The 23,297-nt window shown below is 33.9% G+C and overlaps 3 protein-coding genes across 3 annotated transcripts; 1 reads left to right on the top strand and 2 right to left on the bottom strand.

Moving 5' to 3' along the window:
- Window positions 1–171: 171 nt before the first annotated feature.
- Window positions 172–3,749, bottom strand: LOC133869791 (protein HEAT-STRESS-ASSOCIATED 32). The gene is made up of 5 exons (XM_062306864.1): window positions 3,440–3,749; window positions 2,254–2,445; window positions 1,954–2,164; window positions 600–823; window positions 172–504 (listed from the first exon to the last, which is right to left on the bottom strand). The coding sequence occupies exons 1-5, from the start codon at window positions 3,560–3,562 to the stop codon at window positions 394–396; spliced, it is 861 nt and encodes a 286-aa protein (XP_062162848.1). The 5' UTR covers window positions 3,563–3,749; the 3' UTR covers window positions 172–393.
- A 17,430-nt stretch (window positions 3,750–21,179) lies between these two features.
- On the top strand, window positions 21,180–22,088 carry LOC133869721 (protein DESIGUAL 2). Its single transcript, XM_062306797.1, has 3 exons — window positions 21,180–21,339; window positions 21,430–21,635; window positions 21,725–22,088. Exons 1-3 carry the CDS (start codon window positions 21,241–21,243, stop codon window positions 21,948–21,950), a joined length of 531 nt encoding a protein of 176 aa, XP_062162781.1. The 5' UTR covers window positions 21,180–21,240; the 3' UTR covers window positions 21,951–22,088.
- A 23-nt stretch (window positions 22,089–22,111) lies between these two features.
- On the bottom strand, window positions 22,112–23,164 carry LOC133869722 (probable histone H2A.3). The gene is made up of 2 exons (XM_062306798.1): window positions 22,873–23,164; window positions 22,112–22,430 (listed from the first exon to the last, which is right to left on the bottom strand). The coding sequence occupies exons 1-2, from the start codon at window positions 23,059–23,061 to the stop codon at window positions 22,212–22,214; spliced, it is 408 nt and encodes a 135-aa protein (XP_062162782.1). The 5' UTR covers window positions 23,062–23,164; the 3' UTR covers window positions 22,112–22,211.
- Between the last annotated feature and the right edge of the window lie 133 nt (window positions 23,165–23,297).

Raw genomic sequence — 23,297 nt, 5'->3', positions numbered from 1 at the left:
AGACTCATATACCGATGCAATCTAACTCTCCAAAAAAGGAACATGTTTGAGAGGGAGGCCTAAGTTTCACACAAATCAAGCTTATATCTATATATATACTCCAAGGGGTTAAATATTTATTTTTCTGCTATTAATTAATCGAAAACACGTCTGCTATGACACATGGAGCAATGACACAAAACATCTTCATCTTCACATCTTCAAGATTAGATGAACAAACATCCAAATCTTACTGAACACACATACAAACTTGAGTAAGTTCTGTTTAGAAGACATCCATTACAGCTCGTAGTAGTCATGTTATCAGTCATTGTTGGACCATATATATAGCACAAAATTACAATGTAACCAGTTCGTACAAGCAGATATATATCTCTACAATGTACCACCAGTTCAGAACAGAAAATATGAGGATCCAAGGACAGATGCATGATTTTTACCCAGGTTGCGTCCCCGGAGACATTCCAGACCCATCACTTGAGAGTGATCCACAAAGAGGTTCACCTGGAAGTAGAGGGCATCACCAAGGATGTTAGAACATGATATACAATATCCCAAATCCAGTAATGAAGAAAAGGATGAAACGAAGAGCATCATACCCTGGCACCATACTGCTTAATAAACCACTCAGCGGCTCTGGGATTTGATGCTTCAAACATGATCTTCTCAAGACCAAGACGCCCAATGACCTTAGCAATTATGTCTGCCCTTATAGAATCAGCATGTGTGCAGACATCATCAGCATCAATCATTATAATGTCTGCTCCAGCTTCTAAGCATCTCTCAGCCCGTCTGATCAAAAGATCCACATCTTCAACAAATTCTGTGTAAGCAAAGAGAAACCTCATGGTCAAACCATAGAGATGATTCTACTTCCTCTCACTCATTTCTAGTTTGATGATATTAAGCCTATGACATTATCTCCTTTGATCCAATGTTCAAGTAACCAGCTCCTACAAAATACAGTAAGCACCGAGCAAAAGGAAACAGTACAGCATGTGGGGTAGAAGGGTGCAAAATCTGTACATAAACCATAGTCCTAGTAACATTTGTATCCAGGATAGTGTAAAATGGGGCAAAACTACAGAGGAATGCATGTATTTAGATTTGGGGCTCCCCAGTCCAATTTCCATGTTACAAATACATAATTATATCAGTATACCAGCTACACAGACCTAGAGTAAAATGTGATTTAAAAGAATAGAAAATGTTAAACTGGGAAATGCACGATTACATGATAGATCATCTCCTCAAACAACTAAACAAAGAAGTCATGATAAGAAAATACAAATTAAAAAGGCAGACGACCTTCTAAAAAGTAAATTTGGCAACTTTGAGAAGAAAAATTTCTTTCATAAGGCAAGTTCCCATCCTTATCGAAAGACATAACAATCTGTTCATGTATGATCCACCTGCTTTGGCTAAAGAGTCAAATGGTGTTTATGAACTATGTGAATAGCATTGAAATAAGAGGTTCCACAGCTGCATTCATAATAATAATAATAATAATAATAATTTAAAAAAAGAAGAAGAAGAAGAAACACTTGATACATTTTAAGGCAAGTAAAGAAAGAAGTTGTTTGATGCTTGAACAAAACCATTTGTTTGTTAATTGCAAAATCATACCCAACTACACTGCATAATACATTCATCCTAGATGCTCTGAGCTAAAGATGTGTACCGTGCTTATTTCACCAACCAAGCATCCTTGGCCAAAATATATATTTTTTTTTTTGTTAAGTAATTGTCCTTGGCCCAAATATTTATAAGTACATCATGAAAAGAGTCCATAGCATATAATCTAAGTTCCACGATTTCAATCTAGAACATAATATTCACAGTTTTTCCTTTCCTACAGACAGCATATTATCCTTAGAAGAAGATTAATCATGATGATAAAGCTAGTAGGAAATATTTTCAATAAGCAGCTCATCCAAAAGATTACACACATACCAGATGATCGAGGTCTTGGGACAATATAAGCTCCAAATGCTCTATCACGACCTACAGGAATGTCAGACTTGTTAAACTTCACTGCAAATTGAGGCTTGGCTTTGAGACCACCACTCTTAATCAAGCGCACAAATCTTAGAAGAGTTTCTTCCGGAACCTCAAGTGATCCCACATTCAGCTCAATTGTATCAAACCCCAATTGCTTGCACTCCTAAAGAGATCATATCAGGACACTGAATTAGTCCTCTAATAAATATTAAAGAAAACAACTTATAATACAAATCCTCTCCCACACCTCACCTCCACATACTCTTTGAAAGCTGATGGACCTTTGCGAACCAAGTGTTCAGCCCAGTCACCCGTGCTAACATACACATCATGTTGGTGAGCTATGTTAGTCACTTCTTTAATGAAATCCTTTGGCATTAGGCTATGAGAACCTCCAGAGAACTTTAATCCATCAACAAATTGCCCCATGGACTCAAAAATATCCTGCAGAACATGATATTTGTAACTGTAACTTTATAGGAAATCCAATCAGTCCACATATTAAAAAACCTGATCTTTGTCAAATCTCAAGAATTAACTAAGGAAAGGGTTGAGCAGCAGTGCTGGCCCAATCAAGGATAGAGGAGTATTGTAGCAGTTCCAGATATTAGTCAACTCTCATGAAATAATCAAAGAAGATCAATAAGAAGCATAGATTATAGATAATTAATTAATATGTGTCATTATTGGTAGATAAGTAAATGTGCAACTGCAGATGCCCACATTCCTGCTCAAGATTATGAGACAGTAACCTTGTGCACAGACTCCTTCCTTCCCCAGATTAGCACCCTCTAGCTTTTCTTGAATAACTCTCTGGTGGAGTTCTTAAAATCTTAACTATTATTTTTAATTAAATGGTTCAGATTTTGCGGGCTCAACACACAACTCGATCAGATACAACGAACTAAGAAAAAGATTAAAGATCTGGCAAAATCTGAACCTCCTTTCCCTTCAAAAGATCCTTCCCTTAATTACTCCCACGCTTTTCTCAACATTAATCTTGTTTCTTTATATACTTCTACAAGGAATAAGCGAGCACCAGAGCTACTTATGATCATATCTTCTCTCACCAAGAAGGTTCAGGAGGAGAAAGTTTTATATTATGGTATCTACCACCTAAGCATCTACAACTTCGAGATCAACGTCTCAAAACTTCTATTTACCATCAATACACAATCCCCACTATTATCTTCGTTTCTGTTTCAAAGTCCGTAGACATCAATTCTCTACATTCATTGTCCAATTTTCATTTGTTCCAAAATATAACATGGGATTGTGGGAAGTGGACATTAATCAAATACAAGATTCTAGAACTTCAGCTCGTAGATTTTCCCTATAGTTACCCATGCAACAAACAAAACCCATCTAATAAAAAGTTGTTATAGATAATCAGATCATGATTAGCACTAATAAAGAAGACAATCATCATAAGGGTTACCTGAAGAACGTTTTGGCTTAAGAGGGTGAAATGGGGGCCTCTCATCTCTGTGACTCCATAGCGGCGAGGCTTCTCCGGGCGGTCCTCGTCCTCGTCGAAGCTCTTCCATAGGTACGACGACATTATCGAGCCAAAGTGAGAGACGGGAAGAAAAAAAATATGGAAATGGAAATACGATTCCCGTGGATTTGGTTTCCTTTGGATTTGATAAACAAATTCCTGGCTGTTTGATATATTATTGGATTTTGGATAAAAACGGTCGTTTCTCGGGAAGTCACTGGAAGTGTTCCAGCTGCTTCCAGAAATGGTTTCACCAATATGTTATTGTCCGAGTCAATGCCTGCAAATTAAATAATCCCCTGAAACGTGTTGTTAATCATGATATGCCACGTCATACGAATCATACCGAGAGGGTGGAGCCCATAGGAAAATGGTAAAACCACAACCCCATCACAATTCCCTTACAACCCCACTCACAATGGTGTGTGGCACACGTGGATCCCACATCATTGTGAGTGAGGTTGTGAGGGAGTTGTGCAAAAGGATTGTAAGCCAATCATGTTCCGGGAAAATATTAGATTTACAACACTAATACAACAACTGTACAACAATCCCTCATATGAAGGTGGGTCCCACATACTGGGGTCCACCCTCATGTGAGGGGTTGTTGTGCAGTTGTTGTATTGGTGTTGTACAAGTATCAAATCCCCATGTTCCGAGCCCATATCTGCTACAGGAAAGTGATATTTACACACTCCTTATACACCCCTCACTCATATCACTCACATGGGCCTCACTCACATGAAACCCATATGAGTGGAGTGTGTATTGGATAGGTAATGTTGGAGTTTTTTAATCATTACTCACTACAATAAGATTGATTTATTTATTTTTTTACGCATTTCCGAAAAAGCCTAAAACCTGTTGAAACTCACCTCCCACGGGGAGGATCCTCTCCGCCTTGTGCGGTGTCTATGTGAGAGGAGGGAGTGACTCCTCTCCCTCCTTCCTCCCCTCTCCTCGATATTTGCCTTGTGTGGTTGTTTTCTCTTTGTTCTTAATTAGTCCTTTTTGTTTTGTTTTTTTCCTTTATTTTCTTACAAAAATGTAGCATCTCAGTTGGTTTTGCTGCCTGCAAGTCTCTCTCCTCTAGATTCAGCCGCCGCTCAACTCCACCTCTCATTCTCCCTTGGGAGTGAGCCCCATGCCCCACCCAATAAAAATAGATCTGATTTTTTCAACTCGGATCCGGCTTCTATGCGATATTAAAAAGTACCGCATATCTGCTGTGATTTTTCTACGGCTGAGATGCAAACAGCAAACATATGAAAGAAAAAACAAAACTCTGTCACTTCTCCGTTACAGCCAGCCTTTTTTTTTTCTTTTTTTTTTCCGCGGCACTTCCTGAGCAGTTGCTCAATAAGGAATCCAAGAGTCCTGGTGATACTCCGCAATTTCGAACCCTTCCTACCTCATTGCATCGCACATTTGCGACTGGAACTGAAGAAGTGACAATGAAGGCGTAGCGAAAGAAAAAGCACATTGTTGTCGCTGGGAAGGCTCCCAATTGGAGAAAAGGGTGATATCACTGATTGTGGTCGAGATTTGATCTCAATAAGTTGGGCGCAGATTTGGCAGCGAGCGAGCACGTTCCAGGCCTTCAAGACCTGGTTTTCGAGTGCGGGATCGAAGTAAAACTCTATAGCATAGCCTTGTGAAATTGCTACTAGAATTGAAATTCAGAGAGGAAAACAATGAATCAAAGGGAATGGAGTACAATGCGAGACTCAAAATTGAGATATGAGAGTAACCCGACAAAGGAAATTGGACAATCAAATTAGCCCACAAAGTTAAAATCAAAACGCTGGACGTTTTAGCACAAATCTGCGGAAAAAAAAAAAAAAATACCCAGATGAGATTGAAGGCAAATGAGACCTAAGAAGTGAACAATATGTGAGATTCAAAGTAGCCAACGAAGGTAAAAATCAAAACCCTAGAGATATTGTGCGAGAATACAAAGAAGAAGAAACACCTAGATGAAATTGAAGGTAAAAGAAGCCAAAGGAGAAGGAAAATTGGAGGAGTAAAATGGAGGTGAGATGAGAAATGGGCATTTGGAGAAAGGGAAACGAGAGAGACAGAGAGTTCAGAGGGGTGTTGGTGTGGGAATAGGAAATGGAAGAAACAATCACATGTGAAACAGTGGGAGTAAAGTTTCAATCGGAAAAGAGATAGAGGGAATAAAGGGAAAGAAATCAAAAGGCTTTTGCCTGGTACCGTGTTTTTGCAAGGTTTCCCAACAAAATTGCCTTCAATCATCACGGTGCCAATAGAGAGAGAAAGACTTTGCTACGTCGGTCACCCCAAGAAGGATCCGACTTCTATGTTTGCTGTTTGTAACGGAGAGGTGACGGAGTTTTATTTTTTGTTTCATATGTTTGCTGTCTGCATCCCAACCGTAGGAAAAAATCACAGCAGATATGCGGTACTTTTTAGTACCGCATAGAAGCCGGATCCTTTCAACTCAAATATAATTCCCTTTGTTGACTGCCTCGCCACACCCACACCTCCATCAGCACCACTAGCCGCACAGCTTCACGACGCCACCCTCTGCATAGTCACTAGACTACCATGCGCCGGAGCATGATCAACATGTGCCGAAGCGTGGCCAACACGTGCCGCACGCTCAGGCCAATCTCTGGCTTCCTCCGCTGCTTCATCTGCCGGTGTTGCTGTTGTTGGATTATTATTTTTTTTGGTTTTCTGTTATTTTTTTCTATTTCTCTGTTGTTTGTGGGTTATTGTCTTCCCCGTTACTATGGTTTTATCTTGTTGGGGAGACATTTGTATCTGGAGTTGGTTACTATTTGACAACAAATTATGGGTATGTTTGTCAAATGCTTGTAAAGAATAGTGAGTTGTTAATTTTGAAATTAATAAAAAGTGATGATGTAATATAAAGTTAAAAGAATTTGTATAGAAAAGTGGAAAAATTTTGTATTGTAGTGAATTTTTTTATTTTAATAATAATAAAAAATTATTAATGTGATATAAAAAGTGAAAAGTCCCCAAGGGGTAGCTCAATCGGCTGGGGACCACGCCTTATGAAGCGAAAGTCACTAGTTCAAATCTTTCATCCCCTTCTTGTGTGGACATGTCAAAAAAAAAAAAATTAAAACAGTGAGAATGTTTTTATGGTGATTATTATTGGAAAATGTGAAAAAAAAAAAAATGATTGCAACTCATTATCATGGCATGGGAAGTTCATTGCCAAACAAGCCCCATATTTTGAATTCTACGGTGCATCCCCCTCTTCAACTTCTTGGTGGTGGTTGTCGTGTTTACTTAGCAAGAATTCGGGTAGGGTTGAAGGGCCTTTCGATGGTCAGGTTCTTGTCTACATCCTTTTTTTGGAATTCAGATTGGGTTGAAGAGTCTCGTGAAGATCATGTCTCTATACGTTCAGATATAGTTGAAGAGTCTCGTAAAGATCATACATCTATGCTCTTCTGATTTGGTGCTTATACCACTTTTCGTAGCTCGATCATTGGCTTATGCCCAATGTGTAAACGACCGGAACATTTATTTTTCTTTTGGACTCAGGAACACACATTTTTTGTTCAAATAAAGATTGATTTTTGAGTACTACAACCCTACAGACCTTGTGAAAAAGTGAACTCAACGTAAATTTGAATCCTAAATTTCAAAAAAGCTCATACAGTTACGAATGCTTTGAACGTTTGGAGTTTGCGTGAAGTGTAAATTTCATAAAAAAAAAAAAAAAAAAAAAAAAAAAAAAAAAAAAAAAAGGTTAAAACTTTCAGTTTTTTTTTCACATAATTGAATTCTAAATTTGCATATGAATTTATATTGACAAAAAAAAAAAAAAAAAAGGTAAAACTTTTAGTTTTTTTTTCACATAATTGAATTCTAAATTTGCATATGAATTTATATTGAAAACAAAAATAAGAACAAATTTGCTTCCAAACAATACAGCTTTTCCTACACGTTTTTTTTTTCTATAAACTAACGAAGCAATGCATATCTGCACGTCGCGTCAACCATTAAATTATAGATTGCCATGTGATAATTGATATAATATTTATCACTTTTATAAATCGATTATAACAGTCAACAGGGCCACTTTATTTTAGGCATCGCCTAATGTTTCTAATTAATAAATATTAATAATAAATTTTTTTATAAAAAATATTTGAAGGCTCAATCATAATTATTATTTTTTAATTAAGACCCCTAATTATAGTAAGAAACAATTAAAAAGGCATTAATATCATTTAATTCTCCAACATTCTATTATTGAAATAAGTCGTAAATAATTGATAATATTAAATAAGAAAATCAAATAATATTTAAGACATTCTTAAATAAAACCTATTTTCCAACTTTAAGCATTCTATTATTGAAAATAATTGAGAGAAAGAAAAATAACATTCAATATGTTGTGAGTAGAGTTTTTCAGGCCTTGTGATGAGTATTGAATAGCCAAATTAATTCTAATCAGAATTTAAAGGACAAAAGTAAATTTTGATCTTAACTGCCAATTAGATTATTTGTAAAAAACATGTATTGCTTTAACATTCAATGCTAATAATATATAATTTATTCCAAACGTTAAAAAGATAGAGATTATGCTACACCAGTAGTCCAACATTCAAAATAAAACGAGGAAAAAAAAATCAATGCTAAGAAGATGGAAAATTTTCAAAATAAATCCTATCTTTATAAGTTTTCATTGTTTTCTATTTATTTCCCTATTTAAGTCTTGTTCAAATTTGAATTATTATCTTCTTCTACACTTTCCTTATTTTCTAACAACTCACTATTCAAGGCATAAAAATCATTCTATATCTAATCAGTGACAAAAACAATAGAAGTTACGAAAAACTCAATCAAACACTTGCATTAGTTACCAAAATAAAACGTTAGAAAAACTTAATTTGTAATTTTACATCTCGAAAAGCAAGAAAAATAATTATATTAAAATAAATATTGTTTAATTAATTTTTAAAAATAAAGAAGATGCTTCACTTAAACTTATTGCCTTAGGTCTCAAAATGTATCGAGCCGGCCATGACAGGTACTTAATACGTCAGTTACTAAAATGTAAACAATTACATACAATTTAAATGGCAAGTCATATATATATTTATGGAAAAGTCCACATGGGGGTGGCTTTTGATTTTTTTTTTTCTCGAATTTATAGAAGCATTTTTATCTTATTGAAAAAAATTTATTGTTATTTTTGTATTTTTATTAGTCTAGAGGGACATTGACAACTTTTTGGTAGTTTGTAAAGTGCAATGTCTTAATAAAATTTGGAAGAAACATTATAAATTGGGTGATAGTTTAAAAGAATATGCTGACTTTTTTCATATATATATATATATATATATATATATATATATATATATATATATATGAAGTTGATATAGCAAAGTCTAATTGTTATTGTGTTTTTTATTTTTTTTAACCATAACTAATTTAAAGGTTACCAGACTTTATAGCATCTAACTTTGTAAAATATTTACTATTATAATAATAATAATAATAATAATAATAATAATAATAATCTAAAATACTAACAAGTCCCTACGCTGAAAATTGCGAAAGTTACGGTTTTCGTGTGCAAGTTTTTTTCCACTCCTCCTAAAAACATGCAACAAAGACACGTTCTGAGTCCAGGCTTTTAAATTGTTTCCAAACTTTCCACCGACTTTCAACTCTATTTAGGGTTACTTTAAACACTGCAATGGGCATGTTTTGTCGCCGTTCAACTCGATTTAGGAGTCGATCTATCTGTTCTCAATATGTAAACGTACGGTTGCTTAATTACCTTCGTCTTCATTGTCGTTCGCCGTTGCTGCTTTCTTTTCCATGATCGATTTCAAGGTTTTGCGGTTAAAACTTGGAGTTTAATCTGCCGTTTATCTCTTCCTTCCCCCACTGTTTCTCTGTCTCTCTAAATCAATTGAAAGGCCAAACCAATTTTTCTTTCTCCTGCAAGAGGTACTTCAATTTGTGTATCGTTTCATCGCTTTTCGTTTTCTTTTAACAATTAACTTCTTTTTTAACGTCGGTTTTTTTTTTTTGTTCGTTCTATTCCTACAGGCAATCTAGCGAAGTAGCAAGAGGAACGAGAAGATCGAAGGAGAAGAATTCGTAAGCTTCCTACTTCTACAGGTAGTTTCTTTTACTTCATATATATGGTTTTCTATCCCTTGATTAAATGAATTTGTATATACTGTTCAGTTTTTGAAAACCGTAGAAATTTAGAAGGCCTCTCACAATTTATAGAGATTGATCTCGAAATTGATCTTTCTTTTTTGGTTCTATTTTTACTTAATTACCAAAAAGAATATTTTCTCTAATAGATCCTATTTGGATCCAGGCTGTTTGAGAAACATATGCTATTTTTCCATAAACGTACCCATTTAATTAATTACCCCATAATTGAACCTTAATCTGGTCAGCCTTTTCTACTCCAAAACCCGAACCCAACCAAACATAATTTTCCTCAAAAGACAGCTCCAGGGTTGATTCATTCAACCAAAATGTTACCAAATCACTATCATCCTGTAAGATTTAGTCTTTCCAAGTCTAAATGGATCTTTAATTCCAGCCATTAGACCCATCACCCCATATATATTGTTAGGCATTATTAAGCCACATATATATTGTTCCCACTTTTCAGAATTTCTGTTTTGAAACATGCATCCAATCTTCATCTAAAGTGCTTTTTGCTCTTTGTGAATTACTATATTATGTAAATGGTCTCTTGACTTAATGTTTGTAAACATTGAATACAGGTGATTACTTTTGCCTCCTTTTGGAAATTAATAGCGTGGAGGTATTTTCATTCTTCTTCATAAATTTTTATTTTGTTTTGTAGAATTAATTTCTTAATTTGGTGAGTGTACTATTTTCTCAATAGATTTGCTTGCTACATAAATACTTTAATTCATAAATTAAAGTGTTATATGAATATACTCTTTAGTTGAAACATGATGCTAACAATTAATTAGCTCTGTTTGTATTTCATCGCATTATTCTACTATACTCTTCGGTAAAAATAATATTATATGTCTTAGTTGAATTGGAAGAACTAAGGATACCTTCACAATTTTTGCAATAAAAACAAAATGAAAAATACAAGACTTTAGCTAGAAGACGGATTATCTGATTGAGAAAACAAATCAATGAGGTATTGGTGTGGGTAGTGGAAGTAGCTTTAGCCAACTCAGGAATTACAATAGCTTTCGACTAATGGATTCAACTTAACAAAGCATGACAGAAGGTGGATCCATTGTTTTACATTCACAATTTTGCAATGGAAACAAAATGAAAAATGCAAGACTCCCACAACATAGAAGACGGATGATTATGAATGGGAAAATAAATTGAGGAGGTATTAAGCTTTGTTTGGTTCACGGAATGGGTATTCTATTAGGAAAAATGAATAGTTATTACTAGAAATGAGGAAAAGTAGAATGGAATAATTATTCAAAATCCTTAGTTTGGTGACCGCACATATTCCGCAATTAGAATTGACCCAAAATTACTAAAAAACATACATAATTTCTTATTTTTCAAAAAAAAAACTCAAATCTTAAAATTAATAAATAAATAAATGTTGGACCTTAGATCTGTGGGTGGGCCACCCATAGATCTGATTTAAATTCTTTGTTTTTTTTTTTAAAAAAAAAATTAAATTTAAATTTTAAAATACTTAATTTTAAATTTTTTAAATTTTTAAATTTTTAAATTTTTAAATTTTTTTTGTTAAGTTTAATTTGGAAAAATTAAAGAAAAATATCTATTCCCTCAAGAATAGCTATTCCTCTAAAAAATGAGAGAAATAGCTATTCCTCTTCGTAAGGGAATAGTTATTCTCATGGAATAGCTATTCTAAGGAATAGGTCCCTACCAAATAAAGGAATAGCTATTCCAATTGAATAGTCATTCCATTCCAAAGACTTATTCTGCTAGCCAAACAAGGCCTTAGCATTAGTAGTGGAAGTAGTTCTAGGCTTCTAGCCAAATTAGGAATTACAATAGCATCAACTAATGAATTCAACTAGTCAAAGCATGACAACACGCAGATCGAGCTATGGCTCAAACAATAAATTGACTTATATACTCTTTTTGCATGACATTAAATTTAATCCAATATTTTTATTTTTTTTTTCTACTTCATATAAGGAAATTTAGTAAACCTTAAAATTTCGTTCCACTTTCGTATGTATGTGAGTATTGTTGTGCGATAGTATGACATAAAGAAAGAACCATAAAATCTAATAAGCATATTAATCTTAAATTTTTTCTATATTGTATGGAGGGTCAAGTCAAGTAGTTGCCTTTGCTTAAAAAACCACTTTCTCTTCTTGAAGAACTGCTAAATCCTATTGGTGGGCAGCGTTCAAAAACCTATAGGGCACAGATAAGAAGTTATAATGCCATGTTTGCTATGACATGTGGATAATATAATTAATGATGGATGATGTCCTTATATTTTTCTACTAAAATGTCACAACCACAATAGAATTTGAAAGATGATGCTGACATATCTTCTTTGGTGTGTTTGGGAAAAAAGAAATAATAGGTGTTTCTAGGATTTGGAGAGTTTCTTGGAGGATATTTTAGCTTTATTTTTTCATACTTGATATCTTTGGACGATAGTTTTTGTGTCCCCTTTGTCGCTTAGTTTTGTCCATTTTCTTGTTCGTTTTTCGTTTTTTAGTTAGGTTCTTACTTTTGTATACTTTCAGGGTACTTAGGGGCACCTTACGCTTTTAATTATTCTTGGTGGTGATTTTCAACAAATATTACCGATTGTATATAAAGGTTGAAGAGATCAAATAGTTAATGCATCAATTAACAAGTCTTCATTATGAAAATATTGAACAAAATACCTATGATAATGTTGCAAGAGAATTTGCACAATAAATTTTGAAAATAGGTGTGAAGGCAAATTAGATGATAGTGAAGGAGAAGCGTTGATTGAGATAACATATGATTTAACAATTCAACATGATACTCATCTTATTGAGGATATTGTGAATGTTACCTACCCTGAGTTGCAAAGTAAATACATTGATGCAAAGTATTTAGAAGAGAGAGTGATTTTAGTTCCAACAAATGATGTTGTGTAGGACATAAATGGCTACATGATTGATCTTTTAACCTTGATGAAGTAAAATATCTTAGCGCCAATTCAACATGTAAACTTGGAAGCAACATTCAAGACAAAGATATTATGTATCCAATAAAATTCTTAAAATCATTGAAGTTTCATGGTATATTCCAAACCATAAACTCGGACTCAAAGTTGGAATCCATATAATGTTAATTCGTAATTTAAATTAGAATGCTAGACTTTGCAATAGTACTAGACTTTTAGTTACTCAACTATCAAAATTAGTCTTAGAAGCTAAAATCATATCAGGAACTCGTGTTGGACATAAAGTATTCATTTCATGAATAGTTTTATCTCCTTCCAATTCTAAATTGCCTTTTGTACTAAATAGAAGACAATTTTTAAAATTTGTTCGATTTCCTGGGACGATTAATAAAATTTAGAGTTAGTCATTGCAAAGTGTAGACCTTCTTTACCAAAAACTATCTTCAGTCATGGCCAACTATATGTCTTTATCTTTAGAGTTACAAGTATAATGGCCTTAGAGTACTCATTGCATATAAACATTACGGTGATAATTTCCATACAAAAAATATAGTGTATAAGGAAATCTTCAACAATTTACCTATAGGTAACATTTAGCATAAATTTGAATGATTTTTAATAATATATTATAATATTTACAGTGTAACTTGATTTGAAATGACTAGATTTTTCCCTATAAACATAAGTAAATCTTACTAATAGAAGGTGTTACTAAATCATTATTAGCATGACTTACACATATCTGAATCAGATATCAGTCGAGAAAGACACATGGAATGTGAAAGTTAGAATTATACAAATGTAGGATGTAGCTAACATAGCACGACCATGAGCTCATAAGTCTTGATATGATCATGGCTTATGAAAATTTAAGTTGCTGTTCATTTTTTTCTCAATAAAAGTCATTTCGAATATGGATCCATAAATTTGTGAAACATATTTTTCAAGGAACACTATTATATGAAAGTATTAGAAAGAATTTGGCTTAGCGTTTCAGACCTCTCTTCAATGAATGATGTGTTTATGCAATCAAGAATTTTATAATCGATGAATATAAAGTGAAATATTGTGCAGTGCATAACCAAGTTAAAATTCTTTTCATGTCAACAACATTAATCTCTGAGATAGTTGGAATAGATCTTTATATACCTCAATATGGATTTAAACTTGCTAAATACGAAACTATAGCGAGTCATTGCAAAGACGCTACTTATTTGAGTGGTATATTTGATAATTTACTTTCATGCATTTGCAAATGTAGATTACAAGTTACACAAAATAATACAAAAATGAAAACTCAAGGCTAACTCTATTGAAATCAATTTCATGGATTTGTAGATGTGATTGACAAATTAGAATCAGTTGGAGTTATTTAGGAGGTCAAGACAAAAGGTCGTCCAACATAAATTTGAATAATTTAGCTCTTACTAGAAGAGTAAGACATAATTTTATTTGCATGTGAAATACGAGCTATTGAACCTCAAAACATAACTTCATATCAAATAAAGAGAAAAGAAAGTGAGAATGGAAAAATTGCTTTGTAACTTAGTTATCTATTATTTCAAAAACAAGTCTTTGCAGAAAACTTTGTGGGATCTATGACACTGAAAATAGATGAGGATTTCTATTTAAAATTTCCAAGGTCATTCATTATACTAGTAACTTCCACTATTGTGAAAATTTTAGGAAGTAACTATTTTACTTGGTATATTTAAAAATCAAATAGTATCTTTCCACCCATAATGTTAATGGGATTCTCTTTGAACTATTTGTGGGTGAGTACAACTTATCTTCGTTGACCTTGATATTCCTAAAGTTGCTAGAGTTCTTGACAAGTAAAAACACTAACACATTATATTATTTTAAATATACAAAGTAAATAGTTACTTCTTAATTTTTTTCACAATAGTTGAAGTTACTATTACAATGAATGACCTTGGAAATTTTTGATAGAAATCCTCATCTATTTTCAACGTCATAGATCCCCACAAAGTTGTCTGCAAAGATTTGTTTTTGAACTAGTAGATAACTAAGTTACAAGGCAATTTTTCAATTTTCACTTTCTTTTCTCTTTATTTGATATGAAGTTATGTTTTAGGGTTCAATACCTCATTGAATTTCACATGCAAATAAAATTAATGTCTCTTCCAATAAGAGCTAAATTGTTCAAATTTATGTTGGGCGACCTTTTGTCTTAACCTCCTAAATAACTCCAACTGATTCTAATCTGTCAATCACATTTACAAATCCATGAAATTGATTTCAATAAAGTTAGCCTTGAGTTTGCATTTTTGTATTATTTTGTCTAATTTGTAAACTACATTTGCAAATGCATGAAAATAAATTATCGAATATACCACTCAAATAAGTAGTGTCTTTGCAATGACTCGCTATAGTTTCGTATTCAGCAAGTTCAAATCCATATTGAGGTATATAAAGATCTATTCCAACTATCTCAGAGATTGATGTTGTTGACATGAAAAGAATTTTAATTTGGTTATGCACTGCACAATATTTCACTTTATATTCATCAATTATAAAATTCTTGATTGCATAAACACATCATTCATTGAAGAGAGGTCTGAAACGCTAAGCCAAATTCTTTCAATACTTTCATATAATAGTGTTCCGTGAAAAATATGTTTCACAAATTTATTGATTCATATTCGAAAAGACTTTTATTGAGAAAAAAATGAATACCAACTTACATTTTCAAAAGCCATGATCATATCAAGACTTTTATTGAGCTCATGGTCGTGCTATGTTAACTACATCCTACATTTGTATAATTCTAACTTTCACATTCCATGTGTCTTTCTCGACTGATATCTGATTCAGAGATGTGTAAGTCATGCTGATAATGATTTAGAAACACCTTATATTAGTAAGATTTACTTATGTTTATAGGGGAAAATATAGTCATTTCAAATCAAGTTACACTATAAGTATTATAATATATTATTAAAAATCATTCAAATTTATTCTAAATGTTATCTATAGGTTAATTGTTGAAGATTTCCTTATACACTATATTTTTTGTATGGAAATTATCACCATAATGTTTATATGCAATGAGTACTCTAAGGCCATTATACTTGTAACTCTAAAGATAAAGACATACAGTTAACCATGACTGAAGACAGCTTTTGGTAAAGAAGGCTACACTTGGCAATGACTAGCCCTAAATTTTATTAATTATCACAAGAAACCAAACAAATTTTAAAAATTGTCTTCTATTTAGTACAAAAGGCAATTTAGAATTGGAAGGAGATAGAACTATTCATGGAATGAATACTTTATGTCCAACATGAGTTCCTAATATGATTTTTTAGCTTCTGAGACTAATTTTGACAGTTGAGTAACTAAAAGTCTAGTACTATTGCAAAGTCTAGTACTCTAATTTAAATTACGAAGTAACATTGTATGGATTTCAACTTTCAATCCGAGTTTATGGTTTGGAATACTAGGAAACTTCAATGATTTTAGGAATCCTATTGGATACATAATATCTTGGTCTTGAATGTTGCTTCCAGCTTTACATATTGAATCGACACTAAGATATTTCACTTCATCAAGGTTAACAAATCAATCATGTAGTCATTTATGTCCTACACAACATCATTTGTTGGAGCCAAAATCTCTCTCTCTCTTCTAAATACCTTGCATCAGTGTTTTTAGTTTGCAACTCAGGGTAGATTGTATACACAATATCCTCAATAGGATGAGTATCATATTGAATTGTTAAATTAAATGTTATCTCAATCAACGCTTCACCTTCACTATCATCTAATTTTCCTTCACCTATTTTCAAAATTCATTGTGAAAATTCTCTTGTAACATGATCACAGGTATTTTGTTCAAGCCTCATATTCGTCTTCAAAGTAAAAATTGTACAATATTTTCGCAATGAAGACCTGTTAATTGATGCATCAACTATTTGTTCTCTTCAACCTTTAGTTACAACCAGTAATATTTGTTGAAAATAACCACCAAGAACAATTGCCTTTCCTCTAAAGAGTGGGAGTAGTGATCCAATTCTATTGTGGTTGTAACGTTTTAGTAGAAAAATATAAGGACATCGTTCATCATTAATTTAATTATCCACATTTCTGCCCATTGATGTCATAGCAAACATGGCATTATAACTTCTTGTTTGTTTCCTAAAGCTTTTTGAACGCTGCCAACCAACAAGATTTAGCAATTCTTCAAGAAGAGTAGGTAGTTTCTTAAGTAAAATCAACTGTTTGACTTGATCCTCCATACAATATAGAGAAAATTTTAGATCAATGTGCTTTTTAGATTTTATGGTTCTTTCTTCATATCATACTATCGCACAACAATACCCACATATATTCGAAAGTAGACCAAAATTCTGAGGTTCACTAAACTTCCCTATATAAAGTAGAAAAAAAAAATAGAAATATTGGATTAAATTTAATGTTATGCAAAAAGAGCATATAAGTCAATTTACTGTTTGAGCCATAGCTCAATCGGTTTGTTGTCATGCTTTGACCAGTTGAATCCATTGGTTGAACGCTATAGTAATTCCTAACTTGGCTAGAAGCCTAGAACTACTTCCACTACTGACGCTAATACCTCCTCCATTTGTTTTCTCATTCATAATCATCCGTCTTCTATGTCGTGTAAGTCTTGCATTTTTCATTTTGTTTCCATTGCAAAATTGTGAACAGAAAACAATGGATCCACCTTCTGTCATACTTGGTTAAGTTGAATCCATTGGTTGAATGCTATTGTAATTCCTAAGTTTGGCTAGAGCTACTTCCACTACCCACGCCAATACCTCATCGATTTGTTTTCTCAATCATAATAATCCGTCTTCTAAAGTCTTTTATTTTTCATTTTGTTTATATTGCAAAATTGTGAAGAACAAAAAATAGTTTTAACCAGAAGTTTTTGTATCCTATCATTTAGTTCATCCAATTCAACTAAAACATATAATATTATTTTTACCAAAGAATATAGTCCAATAATTCAATGATATTCAAACAGAGTTAATTAATTGTTAACATCATATTTCAACTAAAGAGTATAATTATAACCCTTAATTTATGAATTAAAGTATTTATGTAGCAAGCAAATCTTTTGAGAAAATAGTATACTCACAACATTAAGAAATTAATGCTACAACACAAAATAAAAATTTATGAAGAAGAATGAAACTACCTTCAAGCGTATTGCAAATTATTTCCAAAAGGAGACAAAAGTAATCACATGTATATATAGGCTGTATTCAATATTTACAAACATTAAGTCAAGAGACCATTCACATAATATAGTTATTCACAAAGAGCAAAAAGCACTTTAGAAAACAGACAATTCTGAAAAGTGAAAACAATATACATGTGGTAATGGGTCTAATGGCTGAAAGATCCATTTACACTTTAATCTTATAGAATAAAAATGATTGGTAGCAGTTTGGTTGCATGAATCATCCCTGAGCTGTCTTTTTGAGGAAAAATTGGTTTGGTTGGGTTCGGGTTTTCCTTTTCTTCTAGATCCTTCTTCTTCCTTCTTTTTCTCTTCTTCACAGATTCACAACCCCCCTCTCATATATTTTCTTTTTCTTTTTCTTCCAGATTTTTCTTCTTCTTCCTACACCATTCTTCTTCTCTTCTTCTTCACAGATTCACAGCCCCCCCCCCCCCCCCACTCTCATATATTTTCTTTTTCTTTTTCTTCCAGATTTTTCTTCTTCTTCCTGCACCATTTTTCTTCTCTTCTTCCTTATTTTTCTCTTCTTCTTCACAAATTCACAGCCTCCCCTCTCATATATTTTCTTTTTCTTTTTCTTCCTGCACCATTCTTCTTCTCTTCTTCTTCACAAATTCACACCCCCTCTCATATATTTGGGGTAATTACCTTTTCCCCCCATCAACTACCAACCATTGTCAACATGCCCCCATGAACTGACACCTCGACCAAAAGAGAGCATCCAACTACCAACTTTACACACTTTGCCCCCTTCCGTCAAGGAATTCCGTTAACTTGGACGGAATATTCTATTTTTGGGCGTTAATTTTGGTTTAAAGACCAAAATGCCCTCCAACAGTAATTAATAAAAAAAATATTAAAATTAATATGTTTAAAAAAGTTGAGGGCATTTATGTCTTTTTACGAATTAAACTAACGGAAGGGGGCAAAGTGTGTAAAGTTGGTAGTTGGATGTTCTCTTTTGGTCGAGGTGTCAGTTCATGGGAGCATGTTGACAATGGTTAGTAGTTGATGGGGGAAAAAGGTAATTACCCCCATATATTTTCTTTTCTTTTTCTTCTTGCACCATTTTTTTTTTTTTTTGTAGGTGTTCTACACCCGTGGGGATCCCCGCCCCTCAACCCCGCCCCATCCCCACCCACCCCGTGCGGGTGCATGGGGATTTTCGCGGGGGGCGAGTTTCCTTTGGGAAACCCGCACCCCTGCAGGGCGAGGCCAAAAAAGGGGCATCCCCGCCCCCCCCCCCCCCCGCCCCATGCTCAGCCCTACCCCTTACACATCCACCCTCTGTGAGGTCAAATTTAAAATTTTTTTTTTTTAGGTGACTTTTTTTATTTTTTGGAAAACCTTGGGACTATTTTTTGTTAAATTTAAACTTCTTGTTAAAACATTCCTTACACACCCACCCTCTATAAGAAAAGTTTTTTTTTTTTTTTTTTTTTTTTTTTTTTTTTTTTTTTTTTTTTAAACTACTCCGTTAGAATTTGTTGTGAAATCCTGCCAAAATTCTACCCCTCCTTTTTTTTAGGAAAAAAAATTATAGGATTTAAGTGTTGGTTAGAATTTAACGGAATTTGCAAAAATACCCATACTTGAATCTTTAAAAAAATTTATAAATTTTTTTTAAAAAATTAACACATGAATATTTTGAAAATTGACAGAAATAAACGGCAAATCCTAACGGAATACCTGGTATTGAGACGTTTTGAAAATTGGATACCCTAGTTTGAGACGTTTTGAAATTCAATACCCTTCAGTCAAATAAGTCGATAGTTTAGTACCCTTAAGTGAAGTTCTCCCAATAAAATATTTCAAAAATCATTCATATTACTGTTTGTCTAAGCAAATGGAGCTTAATTTTTATATGACTGCAAGCTTTCCCCCTGTTTTCACTATGTGCTTAAATTTTAGAGTTCTCAAAAGGTTTCTATTTTAATTAACCGAGTAAAAAGTAATTAAATGGTGTGGAGACACTGCAGAAATATGGATACAGAGGTTCATACATGTCAATAGAATGGCTGAAGCAACCGGCCTTTATCCAGTTCTTTGCTCCAACTTTACTCATATATTTCGAATCTCAACAACAAAAGATACCGATCCTTTTTTTTTTCCTCATTCTGGAAAGCTTATTGACTTCTATAATTTTTTGTGTGATTTTTTTTGTATTATATTATATTGTTCTTTATTATATTCAAAACTGTGAATACCGAATATATTTATTTTTTGAAATTATATTTGAATGGTTTAATGGTGCGTTTGGTTCGTATCGTAGTGATATTCAATATTCGAACCGGGTTTTTATTCAAAAACCCATACCCGGATCCAAGTTAAATAAAACTCATGGGTCACTTGAATAAAGTTTGAATAGTTTGAATAAATCCATCATATATATTTTTTAATTATTTTTTACCATACCAATCATTATACACAACTTTTCATACAATCCAATTATTTTCAATCATTTTATACTATTATAAAACACTTTTTTAAAACCCATCATATATTTTTTATTATTATTTTTTACCATACCAATCATTATACACAACTTTTCATACAATCCAATCATTTCCAATCACTTTATACTATTATAAAACACTTTTTTCCAATCTTCCAAATTCAACACTCAAACACATATTCAAAAGAATCTAAATTATATTCAACATCCAAACACATTTTTATTGCCTTGAAATCCGTGATCAGATTCTGAATATTATTCATATTCGAAATATTCGATACCCAAACGCAAAAAAACCTAAAACAAAATTGAAAAAACAAAATGAATAAAACTTGAGTAGAATTCAAATTTTAAAAAACAACCCAAACTTGTATTTCAAAAATAATAAAATATAATAAAAATAAATATGTTACCCAAATATGCCTTTCAAGTTGGATCCAATATTATAATATCAACCGCTCACTTTTTATTATTTCTATCAGCAAAAAGATTGGACAGGTTTGGGTTTACTAATGAAATATAAAAAATAGTTTTTTTTTTTTTTTTTTTTTTTGGGTACTTCTAGTCAATATGAAAATTCTCTTTGCACGCATGAAAGTTGAACGTAAAAAGCTCAAAAGCTTTCGACTTTGGAACGAAGGAAATATATGCGATACATGTAGATACTCTGCTTGCCCATCTATCAAATGTCGCCTCCCTTGCCGGTGATACTCCGCTTTCCTTGTGGCCCATGAAAGGAATCCGAATTTGACAAGAAAAGGTGAGGCAAAGAATGTATGGACAAAAGAAGCTTTTACCCTACGAACACAGCTAATCTCTCTTGCAATATATATGTTATTGATCTGCATGAGGGAAGTTGCTTATACAACTCCTCTCCTCTAAAATCATCTCTAGTAAAGCTCTGAATTCCCAAAAATGGCCAAAAATATTGGCATTCTTGTCTGCGTTTTGATCATGATCTTGGACATTGTCGCCGGGATACTTGGCATTGAGGCCGAAGTCTCTCAAAACAAGGTATTCTGACAGTAGAAAATTGATCTCATAATCTCATGTTTCATTGACTGACAACTTCATGGTTTTTTGTTGTTGTTGTTAATGTCGTAGGTGAAACATATGAAGGCGTGGATTTTTGAGTGTAGAGAACCAAGCTATAAGGCTTACAAGCTAGGAGTGGCTGCAGCTGTACTTCTAGCCCTTGCTCATACTATTGCTAACGTCCTTGGTGGGTGCATTTGCGTTTGGTCCAAGGATGCTTACACAAAAGCCTCGGCCAACAAGCAATTAGCCATTGCTTCCCTCATTTTCTCTTGGTAGGTATTTTGCATCTCCACCATCTTCATCATTCCTCCATATGCTACAGCCTACATTCTTTCTTTATGATCCGTCTGCCTGCCTACAGGATCATATTAGCCGTTGGATTCTCGATGCTTGTCCTAGGGACAATGGCAAACTCGAGATCAAGAAAATCCTGCGCGATAGCACACCGCCGCCTTCTGTCTATAGGAGGGATTCTATGCTTTCTTCATGGAATGATTACAGTCGCCTATTATGTGTCCGCCACTGCTACAACCAGAGAGAAAGAAAAATATAGAAACCATCCTACAGGAAATCTAACCCCTGCTTGAAATTCTTATGTCCGTTCTCATTACACCACATGATTCCCCTATGATGTAATTCATTGTGGAAGAAACTGTGATAGATATGTCGTGTTTGTATATATCAATTTTTAAAAAAATATATAAACAATAATTTAGATCATATAATTCATCCGGTGCAAAAACCCATGTGATAGATAATCATAATACTGATGTCATTTCTTTAATGGTTGAAGTACAAACTACAAATAACCTAAACCTAAAAGCATAATGACAAGGGGGATAATTTCTCTAGCTCTCGTCATCGGCCGGAGCGGACTTTGAGCCATGGCCGGCTTTCTTGGGCAAGAGGAGGTTGTTAATGTTGGGCAAAACGCCTCCGTTGGCTATGGTGACGGAGCCTAGCAGCCTGCTGAGCTCCTCGTCGTTCCTGACGGCCAGTTGGATGTGGCGAGGCACTATCCGAGTCTTCTTATTGTCCCGAGCTGCGTTCCCGGCCAATTCCAACACCTAAATTCACCACCATATCAACCAATTAAATATGTAAGGCCCCAGAGAGAGAGAGAGAGAGAGAGAGAGAGGTTCAGATATTATTTTCCTACAATTTTCTGAGTAACCAAACAGAGAGTAATCAAGAAATAAACCTTAGCGACGCGTTGCTTGGCAATTTCAACGAAACCCACAAAAAAGGGGATATATTCCACAAATTAAAATCAGGAAAATCAATGAATTTCTTACAATTCCGAGTTGAGGTTAATCACTAAAAAGTTTTAAGTTATTAGAAAGCAGGGGAGAACATGAGATTTGATATTATTTTACTCCTATTTACCGAGCAACCAAAATGAACAATGAGAGAAAAAAGGCAAAAAAAGAGTTATGTGCATTTCCTACAGTTTCTAAGCAACCAAACAGATCAGAACCAAGAGAAGAAAATAAAAGCGTATTATCTGACCTCGGCAGCGAGATATTCAAGGACAGCGGCGAGATAGACGGGTGCGCCCGCACCGACGCGCTCTGCGTACTTGCCGGCTTTGAGGAACCGGGCTATACGGCCGACAGGGAATTGGAGACCGGCCTTGCTGCTCCGAGTGGTGGACTTCTTGGCGGCGCCTGAACCCAAAGACTTTCCCCTTCCGGCCATAGAAGAAATTTAGGGCCTTAGGTTATCAAAGAAGCTTGGAGACGAAGAAGGATTGGGTCAAGGAAGTAAAGGCTATTTGCGCGTGTGGGGAGAAACAGTGGGGTTTTGGAGTTATATAGCAAAGAGGGAGAGGTGTGAGCCAAGCAGGTTGAGTCACGCAGATCGTGATCTCTGGCCGTTGGTTTTCAATATTTGGACGGACCGGATAGTTGTGTTATAAGTTTAGGCGTCTGTGC

This window comes from Alnus glutinosa, chromosome 5 (assembly GCF_958979055.1).
Source record: "Alnus glutinosa chromosome 5, dhAlnGlut1.1, whole genome shotgun sequence".
Taxonomy (NCBI): domain Eukaryota; kingdom Viridiplantae; phylum Streptophyta; class Magnoliopsida; order Fagales; family Betulaceae; genus Alnus; species Alnus glutinosa.
The sequence above is the reverse complement of the archived record's forward strand: the minus strand, read 5'-3'. Positions and strand labels throughout refer to the sequence as shown.

Coding starts and splice junctions, on each gene's coding strand:
- LOC133869722 (XM_062306798.1), bottom strand. CDS start 23,061: ATGGCCGGAAGGGGAAAGTCTTTGGGTTCAGGCGCCGCCAAGAAGTCC. Junction 22,431..22,872: donor TTGAATATCTCGCTGCCGAG/GTCAGATAATAC, acceptor TGGTGAATTTAG/GTGTTGGAATTGGCCGGGAA.
- LOC133869791 (XM_062306864.1), bottom strand. CDS start 3,562: ATGTCGTCGTACCTATGGAAGAGCTTCGACGAGGACGAGGACCGCCCG. Junction 824..1,953: donor CCCAAGACCTCGATCATCTG/GTATGTGTGTAA, acceptor TTGCTTACACAG/AATTTGTTGAAGATGTGGAT. Junction 505..599: donor TTAAGCAGTATGGTGCCAGG/GTATGATGCTCT, acceptor CTCTACTTCCAG/GTGAACCTCTTTGTGGATCA.
- LOC133869721 (XM_062306797.1), top strand. CDS start 21,241: ATGGCCAAAAATATTGGCATTCTTGTCTGCGTTTTGATCATGATCTTG. Junction 21,340..21,429: donor CCGAAGTCTCTCAAAACAAG/GTATTCTGACAG, acceptor TTAATGTCGTAG/GTGAAACATATGAAGGCGTG. Junction 21,636..21,724: donor GCTTCCCTCATTTTCTCTTG/GTAGGTATTTTG, acceptor GCCTGCCTACAG/GATCATATTAGCCGTTGGAT.